The sequence below is a fragment of the Erpetoichthys calabaricus genome, chromosome 5 (assembly GCF_900747795.2).
Source record: "Erpetoichthys calabaricus chromosome 5, fErpCal1.3, whole genome shotgun sequence".
Lineage (NCBI taxonomy): Eukaryota > Metazoa > Chordata > Cladistia > Polypteriformes > Polypteridae > Erpetoichthys > Erpetoichthys calabaricus.
Window position 1 is genome coordinate 189,361,114 of NC_041398.2, and position 22,424 is coordinate 189,383,537.

At 38.3% G+C, this 22,424-nt stretch overlaps 1 protein-coding gene across 1 annotated transcript in view; it reads right to left on the minus strand.

Annotated features, from left to right (window-relative positions):
* The window catches only part of scarb2c (scavenger receptor class B, member 2c), a 155,118-nt gene that overhangs the window by 128,736 nt on the left and 3,958 nt on the right, over positions 1-22,424 (minus strand). Inside the window, exons 2-3 of the mRNA XM_028802315.2 lie at positions 5,814-5,971; positions 1,601-1,748 (exon numbers count right to left, since the gene is read on the minus strand). Of these exons, the coding sequence (XP_028658148.2) occupies positions 1,601-1,748; positions 5,814-5,971 (306 nt within the window). The remainder of the gene's footprint in view (positions 1-1,600; positions 1,749-5,813; positions 5,972-22,424) is intronic.

The following is a 22,424-nucleotide window of genomic DNA, read 5'->3' on the forward strand; positions in this document are numbered from 1 at the left end:
CCACGGAAACTTACATTAGCCCTCTATGGGTCTTTTACCAGATCCCAGGATGCAATGCAATTTGCTTTACAAAACCCCTGTTTACACTGAATGTCCTTTTTTTTAAAATCATAGTTTTACTTATTTTTAGTATTGTTTGCCTTTCAGTAAGTATATTCTTTATTTTATTTTCTATCCATATTTCAACATTGGGTTGATGCAGATTTTGTATACATACATAAGATGTTTGCTTCAGTTATGTTCCTTATCTTGCAAGCACATTGCATTTCCAGTTCTGGTAGCTTTAGAATGATCTTTTATGTGTGAATCCTTACAATATAACAATCACAAATACCCCAAGGCTAGAGTTCTGCCCAATTTGGCATTTTCTGAATTGCATGTTTAATACCAAGATTATTTGCTCGTTTTATGAGTAACACTGCTATTATTACATATTAACATGAATAATTTCTGAAATTACTGAAAATTATTGGAAAACCCAGTCATCCAATGTAGCAGTAATTTGTATGTTTTATACAGTATAATATACTGTATATAAACCACTATATATTGTCACACACGTGCGCATGGGAGTCAGCTAAAGGGCTTGAGTAAGGACAATTCCGAATCAGACCAGGATGTATCAGAGTGCACTGACTCTTTTTCTTCCTTTCCTGCAGACCATTCATGGGAGATTCCACCTGGCCATCTTGATGTCACTTCCGGGTCCAAGCCCATGGAAGAAGACCTTGCTGGCTCTGGCCCCTATGATGTCACATCCGAGCTCGAGCCTATGGCTGAAGACCCTTGTGAGCCTGACCCCTTTGACCTCACTTCCTATCTTCCCCTTTAAAAGCCTCCACCTTTTCCCTATTCTCTCAGTTCTGTTTTGGACTCGGTTTTGTGCACATCAGTGTTATCATTTATTTGCAATTTGCAGCCAGGAAACCAAATATATGGGTGGCTGCCCCAAACCTTGTTATGGCTCTTTGTGGAGTTTGTGACAATATATAAAGAGGTATATATCTCCTTATGATTCATATAATTCTCAGCAATCTTATCAGTGGAGAGTGAATGAGTACCAACTGTGAATTTAAAAGAAATTGCTCCACATTTGCAAAGACAAAGTCAAGAAGACAGCAGTGTTGGTTCTCTTAGTTAAATGAAACTACCATCAATCAACCTATTTATTATGGTGTTATACATTTTACATGTATATATTATTACATTTGTGCTTACACGCTTTGTAAGTAAAATATTGCAATGTTCTAATGGATTCTTGTTCTTAACGAGGCTATTGTAGATCACTGTTGCCACACTGGGGCTCTTTTATATCAACGGGAATATACCTTTATAATGCCTCACTGTGATATATATATGAAATATATTATAAGTAATAGTATATCAAATGGTAAAACAGCAATAATCCTACATTTACAAAACTCATGTCATCGAAATGGCCATATGTTTGGGTAGCCAGATTGGAGGTTTGTGTGTATTGTAGTTTGGGGGACACCATTTACAGTTTCATCTAGGGCAGCATAAATACTAGACCAGCCCTGCATAGTGATATAATAAAGCATATGATGCTAAAAAAAAATATGGATAAAAAGAAACTTACAACAGCTGGAACATTGACAGTTCTGATGAAGTCATCATCTCCTTCTGACACAGACATCTCTGGGACAAAAACATAACTCTTCTTGGAGCTGGCCGATACTTTGGTATTATTGTCCAAAAAGTCCACATTTTCTTTTATTCTAAACTCTCTAAAAGTACAAAAAAATATATGAGGGGAAGACCAAAGTAGAAGAATAAAAGCCATAAAAGAGATGGATGTGTGGCATCAAGGAAGACAGCCAAGAAATAAACTAGTACTATTATACACACATTCACGTATACATACACACAAATATTATATATTATATATATATATATATATATATATAGTGGCGGGCAGCCGGGGTCCCGTGCCCAGCCGGGATGCCCCTTCTACTTATGTTCCAGGGAAGCAGCCATGGGCTCCTCAGTACCTCCCCTGGGACGCTTGGTGGCAGCCTCCCTGGTTGACGATGATGCCTCAGTTTCCCACAGGGTTCCGGGGGTGAGGGCTTTGGAGGGGTAGTGGTGACTAAGTCAGTATGATCAAGGGGGGGGGTTTGTATAGTTTATTTATTATGTACATGTTCTTCTTAAGTTAGCATATGCTGGATTTATGTCCAAGTGTCTGTTGATGGCGTTTTCATTTGATAGCCAAGACTTGGCCAACTCTCTGGCACTTTTAGTACTGGCCTTAAATTTTACTTTTACATTGTCCCAGTTGAATGTATGTCCTGTTGATTTAGTATGTGCATAGATCAATGATAGTGCGTCCTTTCTTCTGACGGCGTTGCGATGTTCCTGTACACGTGTTGAGATTCTTTTTGAAGTTTGTCCTATGTATACCGCTGAGCAAGAATTGCATGGGATACTATAAACTGCGTTTCGTGTTTCTGCTGTCGATTTCTTGTTTTTGGCATTAAAGAGGACTGTGCGCAGATTGTTCGTGGGTTTGTGTGCTATTCTGACGCCCCACTTGGTCAGGATGCGTGCTGTACCTTCTGACACCTTGTGGTGATAAGGGAGTGAGTGCCAGGTGGGTTGGGGTTCTGATTTAAGTCAATTGTTTGCTGATTTATTTGGCGTCTCCTGTGTAAGCTAAGATTAATGAATGTTTTTGAGTATCCGTTTGAGGTGAAAAGGTGGAAGAGATAAGTCTAAGCATTATCCTCTGATGAAGACCCCTGGTAAGGGTTGAAAGCTCAAAAATAAAAAAAAAAACTACTTTATGATATGTGATTCATTTTTTCCTCCCTTTGTGGATCTCCAGCTGCAAATATGCAAACCGTATCACAGACCTTCTCTTCCATATATTATTATATATATATATATATATATATATATATATATACACACACACACACACACACACACACACACACACACATATACACACACACAAACTAGGGGACCTTGCCCCCTGCTCGCTTCACTCGCCAACTCCCCCATCCTGCGCTACACGCCAGCCACTTTGCATCTCTGCCATATGTGGATTTCATTTTCACCAAACAACAAATCTTTTAATTCTCGCGGATATGCCTCTTCCTTGGGAGGAAACACTACTTTTCCCTGATGGCAACACAAATTAGACAATCTAAAAATCTCCGACTTAAAGTTTAAATCCGAACAATATCTACATACTTCTGTCATATCACCTATGCCCATATATTCAATCTCTTTTTGCTGTTCCGTTATTTGACCGAGTAATAATTTCCATTTATTTGCGCTAATGTGATCTTTACTATCATTTTTTGAGACTTTCACAATACTATGGATGAACACTAAGCTTTAAGGACATGCGACCAACCTGACTTGTCTTGTTTTATCTCTCCCTTTCAAATATTTGTGAGCATAAAAATGATGATTTAAAGATTGTGGGAGTGACATGTCTACCACTTTAGTTGCAATGCTGAATATCTCCAAACTCTGGGCTAAAGTTGTCCAGCTTGCTGTGCAACCTGGACAGTCACACAGGTAGCCAAAAGCAACTACCAAACAAAAGAGACTACAGTAGATGGAATAAAGTCATTGCTCATTTAGTACATACTTCAGAAATGCCAATTAAATGTTGACCAGTATGCTAGCATCAAACATATTAATATCATTAATAAATAAACATGTGAATACTTCAATGTTCTGTTGACCCATATCCACATGGTGATTTTGATCTCTAGTTCTCTTTAAGATGGTTATGAAGGCATGCTTGTGAATTAAAAATGACCATATTATTCTTCATACAACCCGTAAAAGTTTTAAACTCAACTGCTGACAGCAGAGCAGTAACCTTCAAAACCTTATTTAATATAAAAAAATGGAATGCAAAATAAAAATAGTTTATGATTTTGCATCACCAATACATATTTTATATTAAATTATGCAGACTGCTTTAAACTAGACATATTTGTTCAGTAAGAGTTTTGCTTTTTTTGGTAAAATTACCATACAGCTTTCTTTAATAACACACGTTTGGGGTAATTGTAATTAAAATAACTGCAGTTTAAAAATACAAAGCCTGTCCTTTACATTAACATTTGCAATGAACTTAAATAAACTTCACAGAATTTAGCTGTCATATTTAATTACACAACAACATACAATATTTCACCATTAATTATGCTAATTGGTTGAACATATAAAAAAGCGCATTCTTACAAAACAAAGCAAACAAATTTTCAGGCTGTCACATTTAAAAACAATATTTTAATCATCTGTGTATTTTCTTCACTGTAGTTTGTTTCAGTTAATTTGTTTTATAATGTGTGCTGCTTATATATAAAAAAGTCTTTTGTTTGGAAAGTAAAATTTAGTACAAGAGCTGTACATTCAATTCACATCCATTAAAATAATACTAGCCATGTGCGCCCAACTACGTTGCACGTGTTAAAGTTGTCTGTGAAGGGCTCCCTGTTTAAACGCGGCTGCCAGTCGTGAACTGGGCCCTTCGTCGTACAGCATTATGATTTTTTATAAGGGAAACAAAATTAGAAAACAAAACCCTTGGACATTGATTCAAACGGAACGGCCTACTCGGAATCACTGTCCGGATAGTAATTATGTGGTGGTGGAGGAGCATTTCTGCTTCTCTCCGTTCACAGTCCGTCTCGTTTTCATGACGCTGTCGTTTCCTGTCACGATCTCTTCTCAACCTTTCTCCAATCTCGCAGGTTGCTTTGTGGCAATCCAAAGAGTAAGGAAGAGCCAATGCTTCTTTCTTGAACTCCAAACGCCGACTGATGGAAAATCACAGAAGTGTGCCCGACTTATATACTCTGACTGCCGACTCCAAGAAGTGGGTGAACATTCGATTTGGACGAAGTGCTGCCAACGACGGTCGATAGGAACACAAAAAACCACAGTCTCGACAACGAAGCAGGTGTCAACGCCAGATCTAAACACAAAGCACGGTGTCGATGCCAGATCTAAACACAAAGAGTGCTATTGACAGTGTTTGTAAACAAAAGTAACAACCAAGGTGTTTTGTATTCAGCCAGTACAAACAGCACGTAGTCTCCTTTAGTTCAATCCTCTTTAATCACCACACTCCAACCTCATCCAACGATCCTCCCCCTCACTTCCTCTCCTCCTCCATCACTACTGCCCTCTACTGAACACAGCAGGAACACCACACAAGGCAGTGAATTCGCGGACAAACAAAGATCAAGATCCAAATGAAGATTATATATAAAGATAAATAATTAAAAGAGAAAGGGATTGTGCATAAATAACAAATTGTACATGAGAGATAAATCATCTACACTGAAAAGCTGCATTTCAAAACATAGAAAAGTCACAGTTTTGTTTACTATATCCTAATAAAAACAAAATAATTCTTAAAATGGGTTGTGGTGAAGTTGATAGCACTGTTACCTCATGGATCGAGCATCCTGCGTATGAATCCTGTGCCCTGTCATTGCTCACATGGAGTTTGTACATTTTTTTCTTATCTATGGAGGATTTCATTGAGGTATACTGGTTTTCGTCCCACCTTCCCAAAGAGGAATGGGTTAGGTTGATTCACAATTCCAAATTGTATGGGTGTGTGTATGTAAATGCATGATTGGGCCCCGTGATGAATTGGCACCATTTCCAGAGTTGCTTCTCCCTCAACCTTAAAACAAACTAAGGAGGTATGAAAATGTAGTTATATTCTAAAAAAAATAAAAAAATAAAAATAAAACACGAATTGAACTCAAAAACTGAGAATAATACAACATAAGATTTCAACTGTAAAGTACCTGTAGGTGTATGGCCCTTTCTGCTTTACAACTGGCTTTTCACCTGCAAGAATCTCTGCAGGGTTCACTACATGAAAGAAATAAAACTGCATATAAACTGGAGGAGGAGGTTTCTCCCAAGTCTCAAATGCCTCTGTGCCATTCTTCAATACTATTTCCTAGGGGCAAAAAAAAAAAGGCAATTAGTTTTTTGAATTTAGTAAGCCTTTGTCAAAAAACAGGACATACCATTATAGAAATGTTTTATGACTCAGAAAACATAGTATACTCACAGTACTATTGTGAACAGTGCATGAGAGAACAACTGATATTAACTTCAGCTGATTAAATTTAGATTACATGTAGATATTCTTACTACTTTAGTGAACAATCATTTAAAATCAGGAAATAAACAATATTTTAAAACTAAAGACTATGATTACAATTGCACATTTAGCAAATTAATGTAAAATGTTGAGACTGATTTTTATTTTTTGACAGATGCAAGTGTTTTCTTCTTATGGAATGACAAAGGGAGAGGTTTTACAAGCTATAGGGAACATTTCAGCTTAGCTTTTAGAAGAATAATGATAATCATGGATCATCAAAATTTTAAATAAAAAACAAAGATTAAATCAATACTAAGAATATTAAAATCCATTTAGCCATATTACCAAACAATGTAGTATATACACTACAGTGACAACTGTACTGTACCTCCATATCTACAAGACTACCACCACTCCACTGCACCCTCTGAGCGGCAGACTTGTGGAAAGATTTAATCAGATCCTGGTCACCCAGCTCTTCCTTTTAACATCAGAGAATCAGAGAGACTGGGACCAACATCCTTCTGCTGTACTGTGTGCTTATCACTCCACTACACCTGCTATGCTGATGTTTGGATGGGAGCTACAAACTTCTGTAACGCTCACCTTTGGGATGCACCCACAGCCTGATGTCAACACTACTCTAGGACCACAGTACATACAGGACTTGCAGGTGAGTCTGTAGATCACTCACATGCTACCTCAGAACCATCAGAAGGATGCTAGCAATTAACAGAAAAGGAAATATGACAGCTGATGCCAAGAAACCCCTCTAAATCCTGGCAACCTGGTATGGCTGTACAACCCACAGCAGAAAAAGGGACTCTGCCCTAAATTGCCCAAAAGCTGGCATGGCCCGTGTACTACATTGTCCCAGTTGTCTGAGGCAATGTACTGGATGAAGGTTGGATGCTGGGCAGCGGTGGTGCATGGAGACAGGTTGGCCTCTCACCAAGGAGGAGTCAAACTCTCAGACCAGCTGTGCAGCTTCAAACATTTCTGCTTCACTGCATGACAGCACAGCACTTAACATCCCTGCTGTGCCACCTGGCAGCACAGCACGCAAGATCCCTGCTGTGCCACTTGATTGCTCAAGTTCACAATCCCTACTGATGTGCACTCAGCACCGGCTGCACAACCAAAGTGAGAAAAAAGACCACCCTGCTGTTGTCATGAGTTTGTGCGCTGTTGCAAAGACTTGGAAGTGGTCATTGGGGACAGTGACTTTGAAGGGAAGGTGGTGCAATATAGCCTTGAAAAGTTGCATCAGGCAGGGATGAGTTACCCATATTGCGAACTGGCATTTCATCACCAATGGGAAAGGCACCTATAAAAATGGAAAGCCTGCAAAGTCACAGATAGGTTACGTTCCTAGAGCACCCACGAATTGTGAAAAACTACGAATTTTGGATGTGGTCAGAAACATGCCTATAAATGCCTATTTTTATAGTTTAAACCCTAAATATGCCCCCCAAAACACTTTAATTTAATTTCAAACTCAGCTTAATACATTACCCTAAAAAATTAATGTAAAGGTAAACCTGTATACTGTACAGCACTGTACTGCTATGTCTCCCGCTTTGCTAGAATGTACAATACCGATGTTATCCTTATATGTACTGTAATTCATGCAAGTGCATTTTCTTTATTATGTGCTGTCGTTTTCTTTGGTATAAGTAGGGTAAATACATGATAATTTAATTTAATAAAAATATAGTAAAATGTACGGGTACTCACCAATAATGATTGTAAGAGCCAATCTTAAAAAGTTAAAGCTTTGAGTTAAACTCCTATTAGTGTTTGCTTAATTTGAATAGAATATAATCTTCTTTCACCAGTAAACCCCCGATTCTCTAAAGAATCGCAAATCCAAGAATGGCAATTACTTTCTGTTCCCTCCAATCTTTGCAGGGATGAAAAATCATGGACGGTGGGAGCGTCCTGGGAAAGTTTTCATTTAATTAAATAAATATATCTGTAGTAAAGCTGTTTCTTTCTGGAGCCGTGACTCCTTTGGTTCTGGTGTTTCAGAAGCGTGTTGTAGGCGCCTTCGTTCATTGTTTTTATCCATGCAGTCTCGTTTTTGTTTTTCTATGGGTGTGTTGTTAGCTAGAAGTCGTTTGCTGTTAGGAATCATAATTGAACTTACTTTTAACACTGAATTACCTTAATGTGATTCAAATATGCCACACTGAGTGCTGGCACAGTGGATAGAGCACATTGACTGGTGGCACTGTGTAGTCGAGTAGCTGCTGGTACTGTGGAGTGGAGAACACTGACCGCAGGCACTGTGGAGTAGCTGACTGCTGGCACTGTCAGTAGTCACCACTACCTCAAGTTTAAATACATAGACATATATAGATAGATGGCGCATTCACTGTGTTTCCCAGTCGACACGATACGTCAGCCTTATTGCGAGTGGCAAAAGTGCCATTTAAACTAATACTGGTAGACGTGGAAACCGGGTTTTCTGATGAAAAAACAATGTTTAAAACAGTATCGTTTACATACAACAGATTTTGGTGAATCGTTTAAATGCAATTATTTATATCCATTTATACACTAATAATGGCAATTATTAAATAATAATAATTGTAATTATTATTATTAATCATTCCTCCCATATAAGTAACATTTCGGGGACTGCCTTCTTCTATCTTCGAAACATTTCCAGACTTTGTCCTGTTCTTAAGCAACACAGTACTGAAGTATTGGTTAATGCCCGAGTCACCTAACGTATAGATTACTGTAATGCTATTCTATCTGGCATCCCACAAAAACTTATCCATCGCTTACAACTTCTCCAAAATTCTGGTGCCAGGATAATATCCTGCTGTTGTAAATTCACTGAACATATTACACCTATTCTCTCTCAACTTCACTGGCTCCCTGTTAACTATAGAATACAATCCTAAATACCGCTCTTAACATTTATAGCTCTCCACAACCTCACTGATCTCCTCCAGACTTACACTCCTCTCGCTCACTCAGATCCTGTAATTTGAGAGTATTCAGTCTGGCAATATGGTGCAGCCTTAGTTTGTGGAAGACAGACACAACTAAAGACATGAGCATAAAATGATGGTTGTCAATTTCAAACTGTGTTTCCTCAATGTGCTCCTTGAGAAAAAACATCATCAAGTTTGAGAAATGTTAACAGCTAACAACAATCTACATAGTGACTAAATACGTTTAGCCAAAACGTTGTTTGGAGGCTCACTTGAGCACATAAATGCACAGCTTTGCTAGCTTAGCCTGGCTTAGCTAAAGTAAAGATTATAAAACGGGATTTTCTAATGGCCAAATATAACCAAAACAATTGTTCAGCCTTACCTATGAAATGTAATCCCCTGGGATCTGGTTTGGAGTGTACAGCGGTTTGTACAATCCCAAGCAGCACATTATTCATTACTTCACTCCACAGCAGTGCCACTCACAATACGGCAGCAACGTTGACGTACGATTCTGCTAGTCATGAGGCGTCTAGTTATTCTATGTCTATGTTTAAATATGTCACCATGGCAACTTGTTGGCGTGCACGCCTTACCTCAAGTTTAGTTTACAGGTTGTGTTGTGTTGTTTGGGCGCCACTTACTGACTTTGGGAAGCCGCTGGATTTGACTCTGGGGCGCTGTGTGAGTGTGCGTGCGCTTTTGGCACGGGTTGTGTCTGGCATCCGTGCATATATACAACCTTCGTAAACATTACTAAACGAAGGTTTTATATGAGATGGTGTGCGCATTCAGGCGGAGGTTGTATTGTGACCTGAAGTTTAGTTTACAGGTTGTGTTGTGTTGTTTGGGCGCTACCTACTGAGTCTGAGAAGCTGCTGGGTTTGACTCTGGGGCGCTGAGTCGCAGTGCGCGTGCGCTTCGGTGCGTCTGGCGTCTGGCATCAGTGCATATATACAACCTTCGTTTAGTAATATAGATAGTCATAGACAATGGTATAGTCTTTTCCTCCTATAAGTTAGTGAGAGACAGAACTTTCTTGCTATAACTAAGATACAGTGTGTTAAATGTGTCAGTTGTTGTTTAGAATAGGTCCCAGTACACAGGGATTTAAAAGACCCATTTTCAACTTAGAAATGGGATAGGCACACAGTTTTCTGACCGTCGTTTTGAAATGGTTCAGAAACATTTTGAAGTGATTTGTGAAGATTTAAAATGTAACAAGATTTAAGCTTAGAACAGAACTTTTCTTAACAAGAACTTTTCTTTTTTTTTTGCGTTTTTAATTTTTTCTTTTATGTGTGAACTGTTTTATGTTGAATTTTAACTAAAACTTTTAAAAGTTTTTGTCTGCGGAATCATTTCAACGCATCAGGCTTTTATTGAATTCCATTTTTAAGCTAGAGCTGCTGAACTTTGGTAATTTTGGAAAAACGCAGCTACAATGAATGATATTGATTGAAGATGATGATGTTGAATTAGTTGTGCAGTACGATGAAGATATGTAATGAAGATAATGACTGCACAGCAGAGGATTTACAGCTCCTTGGGTGGCTACTACGGCATTACTTTTAAGTTCCGGGAGCAAATCCAGTAGTTCATCCTTCTCCTGGAATGTCTTAAACTTTTTCTGGTGCTTAGGTTCATTGCTAGAAGCCTTAGAAGGTGCAGGGCATTTGGGCGGCATCTTAGGGCTTTAAGAAGAACAAAACGAAAAACACGAGAATGTTCAGCGAAACACTCGAGATAGCTACATGCGGTAAACTATTAAGATACGAGAATGCTGGGCTGCATCTGCCGGAGATGCATCATAGAGCAGCAGCAAGGAGAAATGAATAACACTCTCGGATTGGCTACTTTCACCATCACAAGCCACCTTTTTCTCTAAGGTTGCTTTGTGTTCTCTCTACAGTACAGTATTGCCACAAAAAAAGACATAAAAAAAATTGCGGAGGATATTTGCGGCTTCCGCTAACAATTATTAGTTAGGTCCTAAGGAAAAATCCGCAAATGACTGAGGCCACGAACTCTGAACCGCGACTTCGCACTGGTCTACTGTACTGCCTAAAATCAATACTACATTTAAAAATATAAGCATTATTAGATCACTGCCACATAAAATTAGTGAATATCAGCATAATTGAGCATACACAAACTCTTTAAAGCTGCTTTTGTAACAATATACCTGTTGAGTCAGGTTTGTTGGCAAATCACTTTGTACAGTTTGTGACATTTGCTGTTGTGATATTTATGTTTGCATCAGTATATGTAAAAGACATTAAAGTAGTTAGTAACACTTACTTATAGGCAATACTTAATGGAGAAGTCAAACCAACTAAAATTTGTCACAACTTTAAGGCTACCTTTGGGAAATCAAACTTGACACTTTAAGATTACTATCAATGTTATTGAATTCCTGTAAAACAGCCTTTGTTGTGTTGTTTGGAAAGTGCCTCATATAAGCAGTCAGATAGTTACTGCTTATGCCCATGTTTTAAATCAAATTTATCCACTGAAATGAACCGATGTATCTACAGTAATTATTCGTTAACTAGTGATGAGCATTACAATTCACTTTACTAATTCAATTAATTTCAAAATACATGCTTAATTGAATCATCTTATTCGACTCATTAGAATCACCAGTGCAATTCAGAGCCATCTTTTTGGGATCCACTTTTAGGACAATATATATCTGCCAAACTGAATGTTTAATTACACATTACACATATGAGACATTCCATTTCTGTGAAAATAGCACCTTAGCTAGGCTACAAATCACAATCCACTTTAATTGCTGAAAATTCATACCATATAAATGAATTGTTTTTTTACAGCATTTTAATAGTCCAGGCACAGGTAGGAATCAGGGTGTTTGAAAAAGAGCTCAAACTGATGTCACACATACTAATGTGTGTCATTGCACCTTAGAAGCTGTACCATTGCAGGATGAAGGGAATCCTCTTGTTTTTATCCACAATGCAAGAGCTTCTACATAGCCTAATAGTCTCCAGTTAGTAACTAGTGAACAGTGCTCAGCGGGCAACATCACAGAGTGAATTCTGGGATTGAAACAAATGGTGATGTGATCTGGATTTGCCCTCTGAGGTGGGTGGATTATAGTAGTCCAAGTGCATGTAGGAGCGACAGGCTCGAAGAGAGCTTAGTCAAATGTCACACATACAAAAGCATGACATATGTAGCTTACAAGCTCTCCATCCACAATGCAACAGCTTCATTGTAGACAAAGGCCACTAGATTGCGACTGATGACTAACACTTAGCCAACAACACCACCAAGCAAATTCCTGAATTTAAACAAACAACAAGTAGTGAAAAATGCTTTTAAAAAAAAAAAAAAAAACTTTTCTGTTCTGCTTAGTTATATTTAGTCTCACCATGCTAAGCAAATCTCTGGCAAAACAATCACAAAATGACAATTAAGAAATAGTGCTTTATATGATTTCTGAACACTGCGCTACTAATATGTTTAATACATTATTTGAAGTTTACCTCTGAATCTAAAATGATGCCTAACTTCTTTACTTCTGTACTTATTTGTAAAGCCAGATGGCCTGGTTTATGTCTAAAATCCTCACCTTTTTACCACGCTTTACATTAACTTCGCCTGCTTGTTGTCAGGTACAAATCTTGTAATCGATATTTAACCCACTTCCTATTGTCCAAATGACTTGAAATTTTGCACACTTACTCACTTCCAATGACAATACATGAATCAATACATTTTACTAATTGATCAATTAATCCATGTTAATTAAGAAATGAAGTTTTCATATGAAGAATAGTTCAAGATTTCACCAATAGATGGCTCTAGTAACGGATAGAACTAAAACAAACCCAAGACTAAAAAGTTGAAAATAATATCCATCCATCCGTGCATTATCCAACCCGCTATATCCTAACTACAGGGTCACGGGGTGTGCTGGAGCCAATCCCAGCCAACACAGGGCACCATATATATAAAAAAAACTTTTTTAAAACCATGCTTATATTAAGTTACAAAGTGTAGTAAAAAGTTAAAAATAAGTCTCTCATACATCATGTAAAATAAAAGCGTGGGCGTTTTTCATCAATCAACATTCAAAAAACGCTTCTTAAAATCTGAGCAAAAGCACCCACATTTTATTTTACAAGTGACATATGAGAGACTTATTTTTTACTTTTTAACTTAATATAAGCATGTTTTTTAAAAAGTTTTTTATATATATATATATATATATATATATATATATATATATATATATATATATATATATAATTATTTGTCTACTGACAATAATTAAAATTTCTGATTTTTTCCTTGTTAAAATTTATGAAAATTACTCATCCATTCAGAGATGCTAGTAAGTCAGTGGAACAGAGGATTTAGAGCATCAGGGATATCTGGTTCTATCGATAAATACATTTGTGTGTCGTTTACATACAGTAGCTGTGGTAATTCACTTTATGTTTTAAAATAATGAGCCCTAATGGCTAAAATAAATTCCTGTGGCACACCATACATAATATCATGAATTTCTGATGTATGACTGCCACATCTGACAAAGAATTTTCTTCCTGTTATACACATGTGAAACAAGCTCAATGTACAACCTGTGCTATCTAAGGTAGCAAATAAGAATGCTGCAATCAATGGTATCAAATAATACGCATAAATCAACTAGAAAAACTGATTATTTGCAACAGCAATATTGCATAAGTCATTAACTCCTTTAACCTAAACTGTTTCTGTAATATGATTTTTGTCTAAACCATATGAGAGAGAGAGAGTTTGAGATCATGTACTGATAGCACACTGCTGTGCCCTTCACACAACGAACCACACGAGTGCAGCGAGTGACACCTCAGCACCACAATGGTACAATGTGAGATTTATTATGGTGGCTGGCGTGCCAATCCTGCCACCAACCCTCAAGTTTTCCCTACAAGTTGGAGGACCTGCTTGCAGGGATGGATGCAGATTAACATCATACTCAGGATGGGGCAATGGCAGGTTAAGTGCCTTGCTCAAGGGCCCAATGGAGTAGAATCACTTCTGGCGTTTACAGGATTCAAACCGGCAACCTTCCAATTGCCACCGCAGATACCTAGCCTCAAGCCACCACTACACCCAAATGATAGTTGTCCTGAATGATTTGTCAAAAATAGTATTTTTAAAGAAGTCATCATTTTTTTTAGAATTTTGCTTAAAAACAGTAGGTTACAGATAAATTCTCCAAGACAGAAACATCAAGATTATCATTTTTAAATAGTAGCTTCACTACTGCAGTTCACAGAATTAGGAAAAAAGGCTGAGTCCAATGAGTACATAACTATAAAAATACACTGTCGATTAGTGAGTCAGAGACTTCATTAAACAGGACTAGTGACTGAATAAGAGAAATACATGAATGGTGTTGAGTAATCATTCTGCAAAGATCGGTTAAGCTTATTTTTGTAAAGGTGTTTAAATCAACTTGTTCATTATGCTGAAGTTTAATTTAGTTCGTTCATGAAATCTTTGGTATACTATATCTTATATTATATAAAATTATCTGAAGAGAAAGCAGTGAGAGCATCAAATTTAGCCACTGATGATGTAAACATTCATTCCACAGACTAAGCTAAGTGTAAAAGATAGTCAATGGTTGATAATAAGACTTCTAGATTCCAGCACTATAATTTATAATTTTGGAGAAACAAGATTGCCTCTCAGATCAAACTAAAATATTGTATTTGTTAAAGTGAGCCTTCAGTAGTTCATAGTGGATTATTTTCTCCATGTACACTCAGCCTTACAACATTCCCTATTAAGATGCTTCTATCTATGTTATTACAACTGTGGCTACTTTTTTTTAAAGTTTTTTAGGATTTACAATGTTGGGTACTACTTTCAGTTTTATATAAAAACTGCCTATCTTATTACATTGCTGACTGTATTCAAATAGGTACTAGTGTAATATTAGAAAATAAAAAACAAACTACGATATCAAAAAAACTCTTAAATGCATTCCTGTTTGATCCAAGGAAAAGGCACTATTGCATTGAAGAAAAAACAGTACAGCTGCTTGCTATGGCGTGCATGAGGCATTTTTCCTCAAAACGTAGTCTGACATGTTGTTTTTGCTGATATTGGAATACAGTGTAAGTTTTGGAATATTTTTACCTCTAGCTATGCAGTTGATAAGTGTTGTCATTTTCCTTTATATTGTAAAAATGATAACATTGGCATTTTTAAAATGCAACACTTAAACTCTTTCTTTAGCAGAGCTGTAAAATTACATAGCCACTTTCTAAACCATGTTCATCTTCTCTCTGTATAGTTGTGTCACAGTTCTGCAGTGTATGTGTTCTATTATTATTCTTGAACTTTTTTCTATTATTATTCTTGATGTTTCCCAATTTCTAAGTGAGTTTGTTTCACCGAAGAGGACACCCAATCACACTCCTACCACCAAGGGGGCAGCTTACAATTGCTGCTAGTGGGACATCAGTGAATTAAAACAGGTAAAACTCACGTGACCGTAAATGCTGAGAAAAACAGATATAATTAGGTCGGTGCCAGCTGAATGCAATTAAGAATTAGCCAAATAGAGCAGACTACTTCTCAGTTAGCCGTATTTCATTTCTGCCTGCACAAACTTTCATCTTTGCCCTGGGTTTGGGCAAATTTTTCACTATGAATTTGTCCACATTTGGCTATTACTGTGTGCTTTTAATGTCAGATTGTGTAGATGCAAGGAGCGACACCTCAGACAAATGCTCCTTCAATGAGTGGATATTTTCTAGGGATGGGCAGATTGATACTAAAATACTGATGCCAGGTATAATGTGAGCGTCCCCTTGTCCAGGTCCAAACCCCTCAGGTCCTCAACAATGAGGATCCTGCGAGCCAGATCACGATTAGGGAATCGTGCCACTTGGCCGTAGTGCCGTAACTGACTATCCCTCTCAATGCAGGTAAAGTGTGTAGAAGATCGCTGGTGCTAATGCCCAGTCTGGACGCCTGGCGGATGGAAGGACTGGGACAGCAGCAGTACCTCCCCTGGAACACGAGAAGGCAGCCACTCTGGTGGGTGTTGGGGCCACAGGAACAGAGTTTGGAAGCTCAACCTTGTGGGGACCCGTGGCCACCGCCAGGGCAGGAAGTTATGCAGGAAGGTCATCAGGGAGCACCTGGAGCACATCCGGGTGCATTATAAAAGGGGCCACCTCACTCCATTCAGGGAGTCAGGTGAAAGAGGACAGAGCTTGCGGGTGGAGGAGTAGAGGCAGCAGAAGACTTGGGAAAAGAGAAATTGTGAGTTTGAGCATTGTGTGGTGCTGTAAAAAGGAAAGAAGAAAATAAAAAAACGTGAACTTGTGTAAGTGTGCCTCGTGTCTGTCTGTGCTGGGATAAGCACTGGTATAGGGCCATCTACTGTCACAGTGCCTCATTTGATACAAAGTCAAACCAGCAGTACCCAAGGAGTTCAGTCTTCGTTTCAGGTCACTGGATAGCATCCATGTCTCACAACCATATTGCAAGACAGGAAACACCAGAACTCTAAAGACTTGGACCTTCGTCCTTTTGCACAGATATCAGAAGCACCACACACCTCTTTCCAGCAACCTCATAACCCCCCATCACCGCCCCCCCCCCCCCATGCTCTCCCAATTCGTCTGCTGACTTCATAGGAAGAGTCACCAGAGACATGAATGTTGCTGCCAAGGTAAGTAAATCTCTCAACAAGGTTGCCACTCTCTCCGCAGACAGACACACTGCTGATGGTTGTGCCCAAGAGGTCATTAAAGGCCAGGATCTTTGATTTTATCCAGGACACTCGCAAGCCCAGACACTCAGACTCCTCACTCAGTCTTTCAAAAGCCCCGATCAGAGCCTTCATTGACTCCGTGAAGATCAGAGTCATCAGTAAAGTCAAGATCAGTGAATCTTTCTTCACCACAGATGCCCCAGAGCCACTGGACCCAATGACCCTGCCCAACACCCAGTCCATGCAAGCATTAAACAGAGTAGTTGGAGTCTACATCAATCACAGGTTAGACTGATCTCATAACAGAGAGGAACTATATACGAAAGGGCAGCAATGACTCTTTTTTCTAATGACAATGCACTCCTTTAATGTTGGAAGTGACATCCTTTACATGTTCTACAACTCTGTGATGGCCAGTGTGATTTTGTACATTATGGCATTCTGGGCCAGTAACCTAACTTCAAGAGAGGCACAGAAAATCAACAAACTAATTAAGAAGGCAGGCTCAGCTATAGGACAAACTCTTGACTCAGTGGAGGTGGCAGCAGAGAAAAGCATGAAGACAAAACTGGTGGCCATTGTAAACAATGCAGCACACCCTGTCTAACATACACTATCACTAAGTATTTTCAGCCATTAACTTATTCAGCAGAAGTGTCTCATGAAACACTAATTGGGCCCCTTCATACCTGCAGCAATACGTCTTTAAAATGCTTCACTGTAACTTCTCTCTAAACATTAGCCAAGTAGGAATTTTGTTTTTCTATTTGTAATTCATACATGTGTTTGAGGAGATGTGTTGTTTGTTATATTTTTTAGCTTCTGTGGAAGCTAAATTTTGCTTTTGGGACAAATAAAGTACTGTACTGGTCCTGTTTTAAAAAAAGAGATTAGTGGGGTTCAGCCTCACGTGGGGAGGCAAAAGGAGGGGTGGGGGGATAAGGGGGGAAGAGAAAGACAGCAGGCTATATCTAATCTATACTTTTAATTCTTATAATTATAACTACCAACGTAACAATAGGCTTCATGGTAATAACTCGTGGGGAAATTGGAAATTAAGGTTAAAGCTGTCTCATTTCCAGTTAAGACTATAAAATGGCATCACAAATTCAGAATCAATGTCTCCATGATGGGACAGTTAATTTTGTGAGCTGAAATGTTAAAGGCCTGAATCATGAATTAAAGAGTGCATCATACAGACCAATTTCACTTCTGAATAATGATGTTAAGAAACTCTCAAAATTCATAGCTAGAAGGATGAAGAAAGTGCTGCCTTCGGTAATATCACAAGATCAAACTGGATTTATCAAGGGTCGACACTTATCTTCCTATCTTCGACGCCTGTTTAATGTAATATACTCACCAGCAAAGTCAAACACCCCAGAAATATTATTATCATTGGATGCAGAAAAAGCATTTGACATGATTTAATGGAAATACCTTTTCACTACATTAGAGAAATTTGGGTTTGGCCCGAACATTTCTGCATGGATCAAACTACAGTATACCAATCCAGAAGCTTCAGTTTGTATTAACAACATTTGTTCAGACTACTTTAAACCAGAACGTGGTACCAGACAAGGATGCCCCTTGTCACCACTGCTATTTGCAATTGCCATTGAACCACTGGCGGTTCACTGTCGAAATGCTTATCAGATAAAGGGGATTATCAGAGAAGGACTGGAACAGAAAATTTCTCTATATGCAGATGATATGGTACTGTATATATCAGACCCACAAAATTCTGTGCCTGCAGTCTTAACAGCACTTACAGAATTTCAAAAGATCTCTGGTCTCAGAATGAATCTGAATAAAAGTGTACTCTTTCCAGTGAATTCTCAAGCATATAATATTAGATTGGACACCCTACCTTTTATCATTGCAGATCAGTTTAAATACCTAGGGCAGGGGTAGGCAATGTCGGTCCTGGAGAGCCGCAGTATGTGCAGGTTTTTGTTCCAACCCAGTTCCTTAACGAGAACTCAATTATTGCTGATGAAGCACATATTGCTTAAGTGACATTTTGATGCTTCACTTTAGAGGTCTCGCTTGTTAAGGTTCTCCACCCTTAATTGCTTATTTCAATCTTAAACTGCTGCATTCAGTGTTTTAATTGCTCCTTATTAGCAATAAAATGTAAAAGATAAAGCAGCCAGCAGTTCTCCAGCTATCTTTTTTCCAATTATATATGTGTGTGTGTTCATCATGCACTGTTTGATTTAATAAAACACTTACCCTAAGTTCTTGTCTATAAGCCGCGGCTTATCTAAGGAAAAAAGTTGTGAAAATGAAAAAATAGAATATCGGCTTATACATAAATCCGGTTTATACAGTAATCCCTCCTCCATCACGGGGGTTGCGTTCCAGAGCCACCCGCGAAATAAGAAAATCAGCGAAGTAGAAACCATATGTTTATATGGTTATTTTTATATTGTCATGCTTGGGTCACAGATTTGCGCAGAAACACAGGAGGTTGTAGAGAGACAGGAACGTTATTCAAACACTGCAAACAAACATTTGTCTCTTTTTCAAAAGTTTAAACTCTGCTCCATGACAAGACAGAGATGACAGTTCCGTCTCACAATTAAAAGAGTGCAAACATATCTTCCTCTTCAAAGGTGTGTGTGTCAGGAGCACAGAATGTCACATAGATAGAGAAAACAATCTCTAGCAAACAAATCAATGGTGCTGTTTGGCTTTTAGGTATGCGAAGCACCGCGGCACAAAGCTGTTGAAGGCAGCAGCTCACACCCCCTCCGTCAGGAGCAGGAAGAGAGAGAGAGAGAGAAAGAGTTTGTTTTTCAGTCAAAAATCAATACGTGCCCTTCGAGCTTTTAAGTATGCGAAGCACTGTGCAGCATGTCTTTTCAGGAATCAGCTTTACAAAAGATAGCAACGTGAAGATAATCTTTCAGCATTTTTAGACGAGCGTCCGTATCGTCTAGGTGTGCGAACAGCCCCCCTGCTCAATCCCCATACATCAGGATCACAGATAGTCAGCGCAAGAGTGAGAGAAAAGTAAGCAATCTAGCTTCTCAGCCATCTGCCAATAGCGTCCCTTGTATGAAATCAACTGGGCAAACCAACTGAGGAAGTATGTACCAGAAATTAAATGACCCATTGTCCGCAGAAATCCGCGAACCAGCAAAAAATCCGCGATATATATTTAAATATGCTTACATATAAAATCACAATTTAAATGACCGCTACGCGTGCGTGTTGACTCGGCGACGCCCAGAGCAGAAAGAACGCGCTCCAACCGCGCCATGCGGGGAGTGAGAGAGACGTCAATATCTCACACTCTCTCCCCCCTTAAAGAAATTAAATGGGTGCGAGTGAGACCACTGACCTCCCTCCCTTCTATTAGTTATAGGTTATAGTACGTTCGGCTTATCCATGATTCCGGCTTATCTATGATACGATTTTATTTTAAAAATTCGTATGATTTTTGATCTCCGGCTTATACATGAGTCCGGCTTATAGACAAGAACCTAGGGTAATAGAAAAATGTGACAGACTGAAAATGATCTGTTTTAGGCTTCAAATCATTTGGATGATATCCTTGGAAAGGAAAAAAATCTACGATATAAGAGCCTTACATTGCACCGACTAACAAGCCATAAAATTAAGTAAGGTCTGAGACTGGCAATGATTGGTTTCTAATTAAGCAATTGGGTTGGAATGAAAACCTGTAGCCACTGCGGCTCACCAGGACCGACATTGCCTAACCCTGACCTAGGGGTAAATATCACAAGTAAACACAAAGCTCTTTATCAACAAAGTTTCGCCGTCTGTATGGAAAAAATTAAGCAAGACTTGCATAGATGGTCAACCCTTCATCTCACTCTAGCTGGAAGAATTAACGTTGTTAAGATTAATATTCTTCCTAAGCTTCTTTTTATATTTCAAAACATTGAAATATTCATCAATAAATCATTTTTTAAGCAATTAGATTCAACAATAACCTCATTTATTTGGAACTCAATAAAAATATCCACATATCCAAAGAACGACCCTACAAAGACCTAAGGCAGAAGGTGGCATGGCTCTACCCAACTTTCAGTTTTATTACTGGGCAACAAACATACAAGCTATAAAAACCTGGACACGAATAGATGAACATACACAGGCTTGGTCCACAATAGAAGTAAAATCCTGCAGTACTTCTTTATATTCCCTGCTTTGTGCCCCAATAAATGTAAGTTATCGCCAATATACTAATAACCCAATTGTGCTTCACTCACTCAGGACATGGAACCAATGTAGAAAGCATTTTAAGATGGAGAATCTTTTATCTGTGGCACCCCTGCAAGAGAACCACCTCTTTCAACCCTCACAAACATATGCAATTTTTAATATCTGGAAAAGATTTGGGATTAAATTGCTTAGAGATCTTTATATAGACAACATCTTTGCATCCTATGAACAATTACATTCCAAATTTAACTTTCCAGCTACACATTTCTTTCACTATCTTCAAATTAGGAACTTTGTTAAACAGAACCTGCCCAATTTTACTCATCTTGTACCCTACTCCATGCCGGAAAAAACATTACTCAATTTCGAGGACTTTAACACCATCTCTGCAACATATAAAATTATTTTACAGTCCCTCCCTTTCAAAGATCCAAGAGGACAATGGGAAAAAGATCTCTTAATCAATATATCAGAAAAGGAGTGGAAAATAGCAATACAGAGAATTCACTTGACCTCCATAAGCGCAAAGCGTTCAATTATTCAATTCAAAATTATATATCGAGCACATCTGTCTTGCTTAAAACTGTCCAAAATGTTTCCACGGCAAGATCCAACCTGTGAACGCTGCAATCAAGTACCAGCCTCAATGGGTCACATGTTTTGGGCCTGCACCAAATTAACATCATTTTGGACCAAACTTTTTAAGTGCCTCTCAGACAGCCTTGGTGTCACAATCCCTCCTAACCCATTAACAGCTGTTTTTGGTGTTCTTCCAGATGGGTTTAAAGTGGAGAAGGACAAACAAACTCTGATTACATTCACTACACTTTTGGCACACAGACTTACTTTGCTAAACTGGAAGAATCCTAATTCTCCTCTTTTAAGTCAGTGGGAAACCGATGTTTTATATTATTTGAAATTGGAAAAAATCAAATTCTCAGTTAGAGGATCTATACAGAACTTTTTCAAAACCTGGCAGGATCTAATCAATAATATTTTACAATAAGCTCTTAAAGCACCAAGGAAGCAATTCTCTCCACATTTTTTTCTCTTCTCCATTCATCTCTATTGCCCTATTAAACTAATCAATTTAGGTATGTTTACAAGCTTTAAGGTTTACCCCACTGGCCATGTTCTCTTTCTCAGGGGTGGGGGTTGATCTGTCTTCAATCCTATTTTTTGTAAAAACTGATCTATTTGTATGGAATGATTAAAATTAATAAAATAAAAAAAAGATTAATCTCGTCATTATTTCCAACTCCCACATTGAAATGCATGATTCAACAATGCACAGCTGATTCAGCATATCAATGCACTCTCAAGGCAAAGATGAATAATGTATAGTATTTTTATTTCTGAACTAATGTCATAATGGGATTAGAGCGGCAACAGTAAAATACAC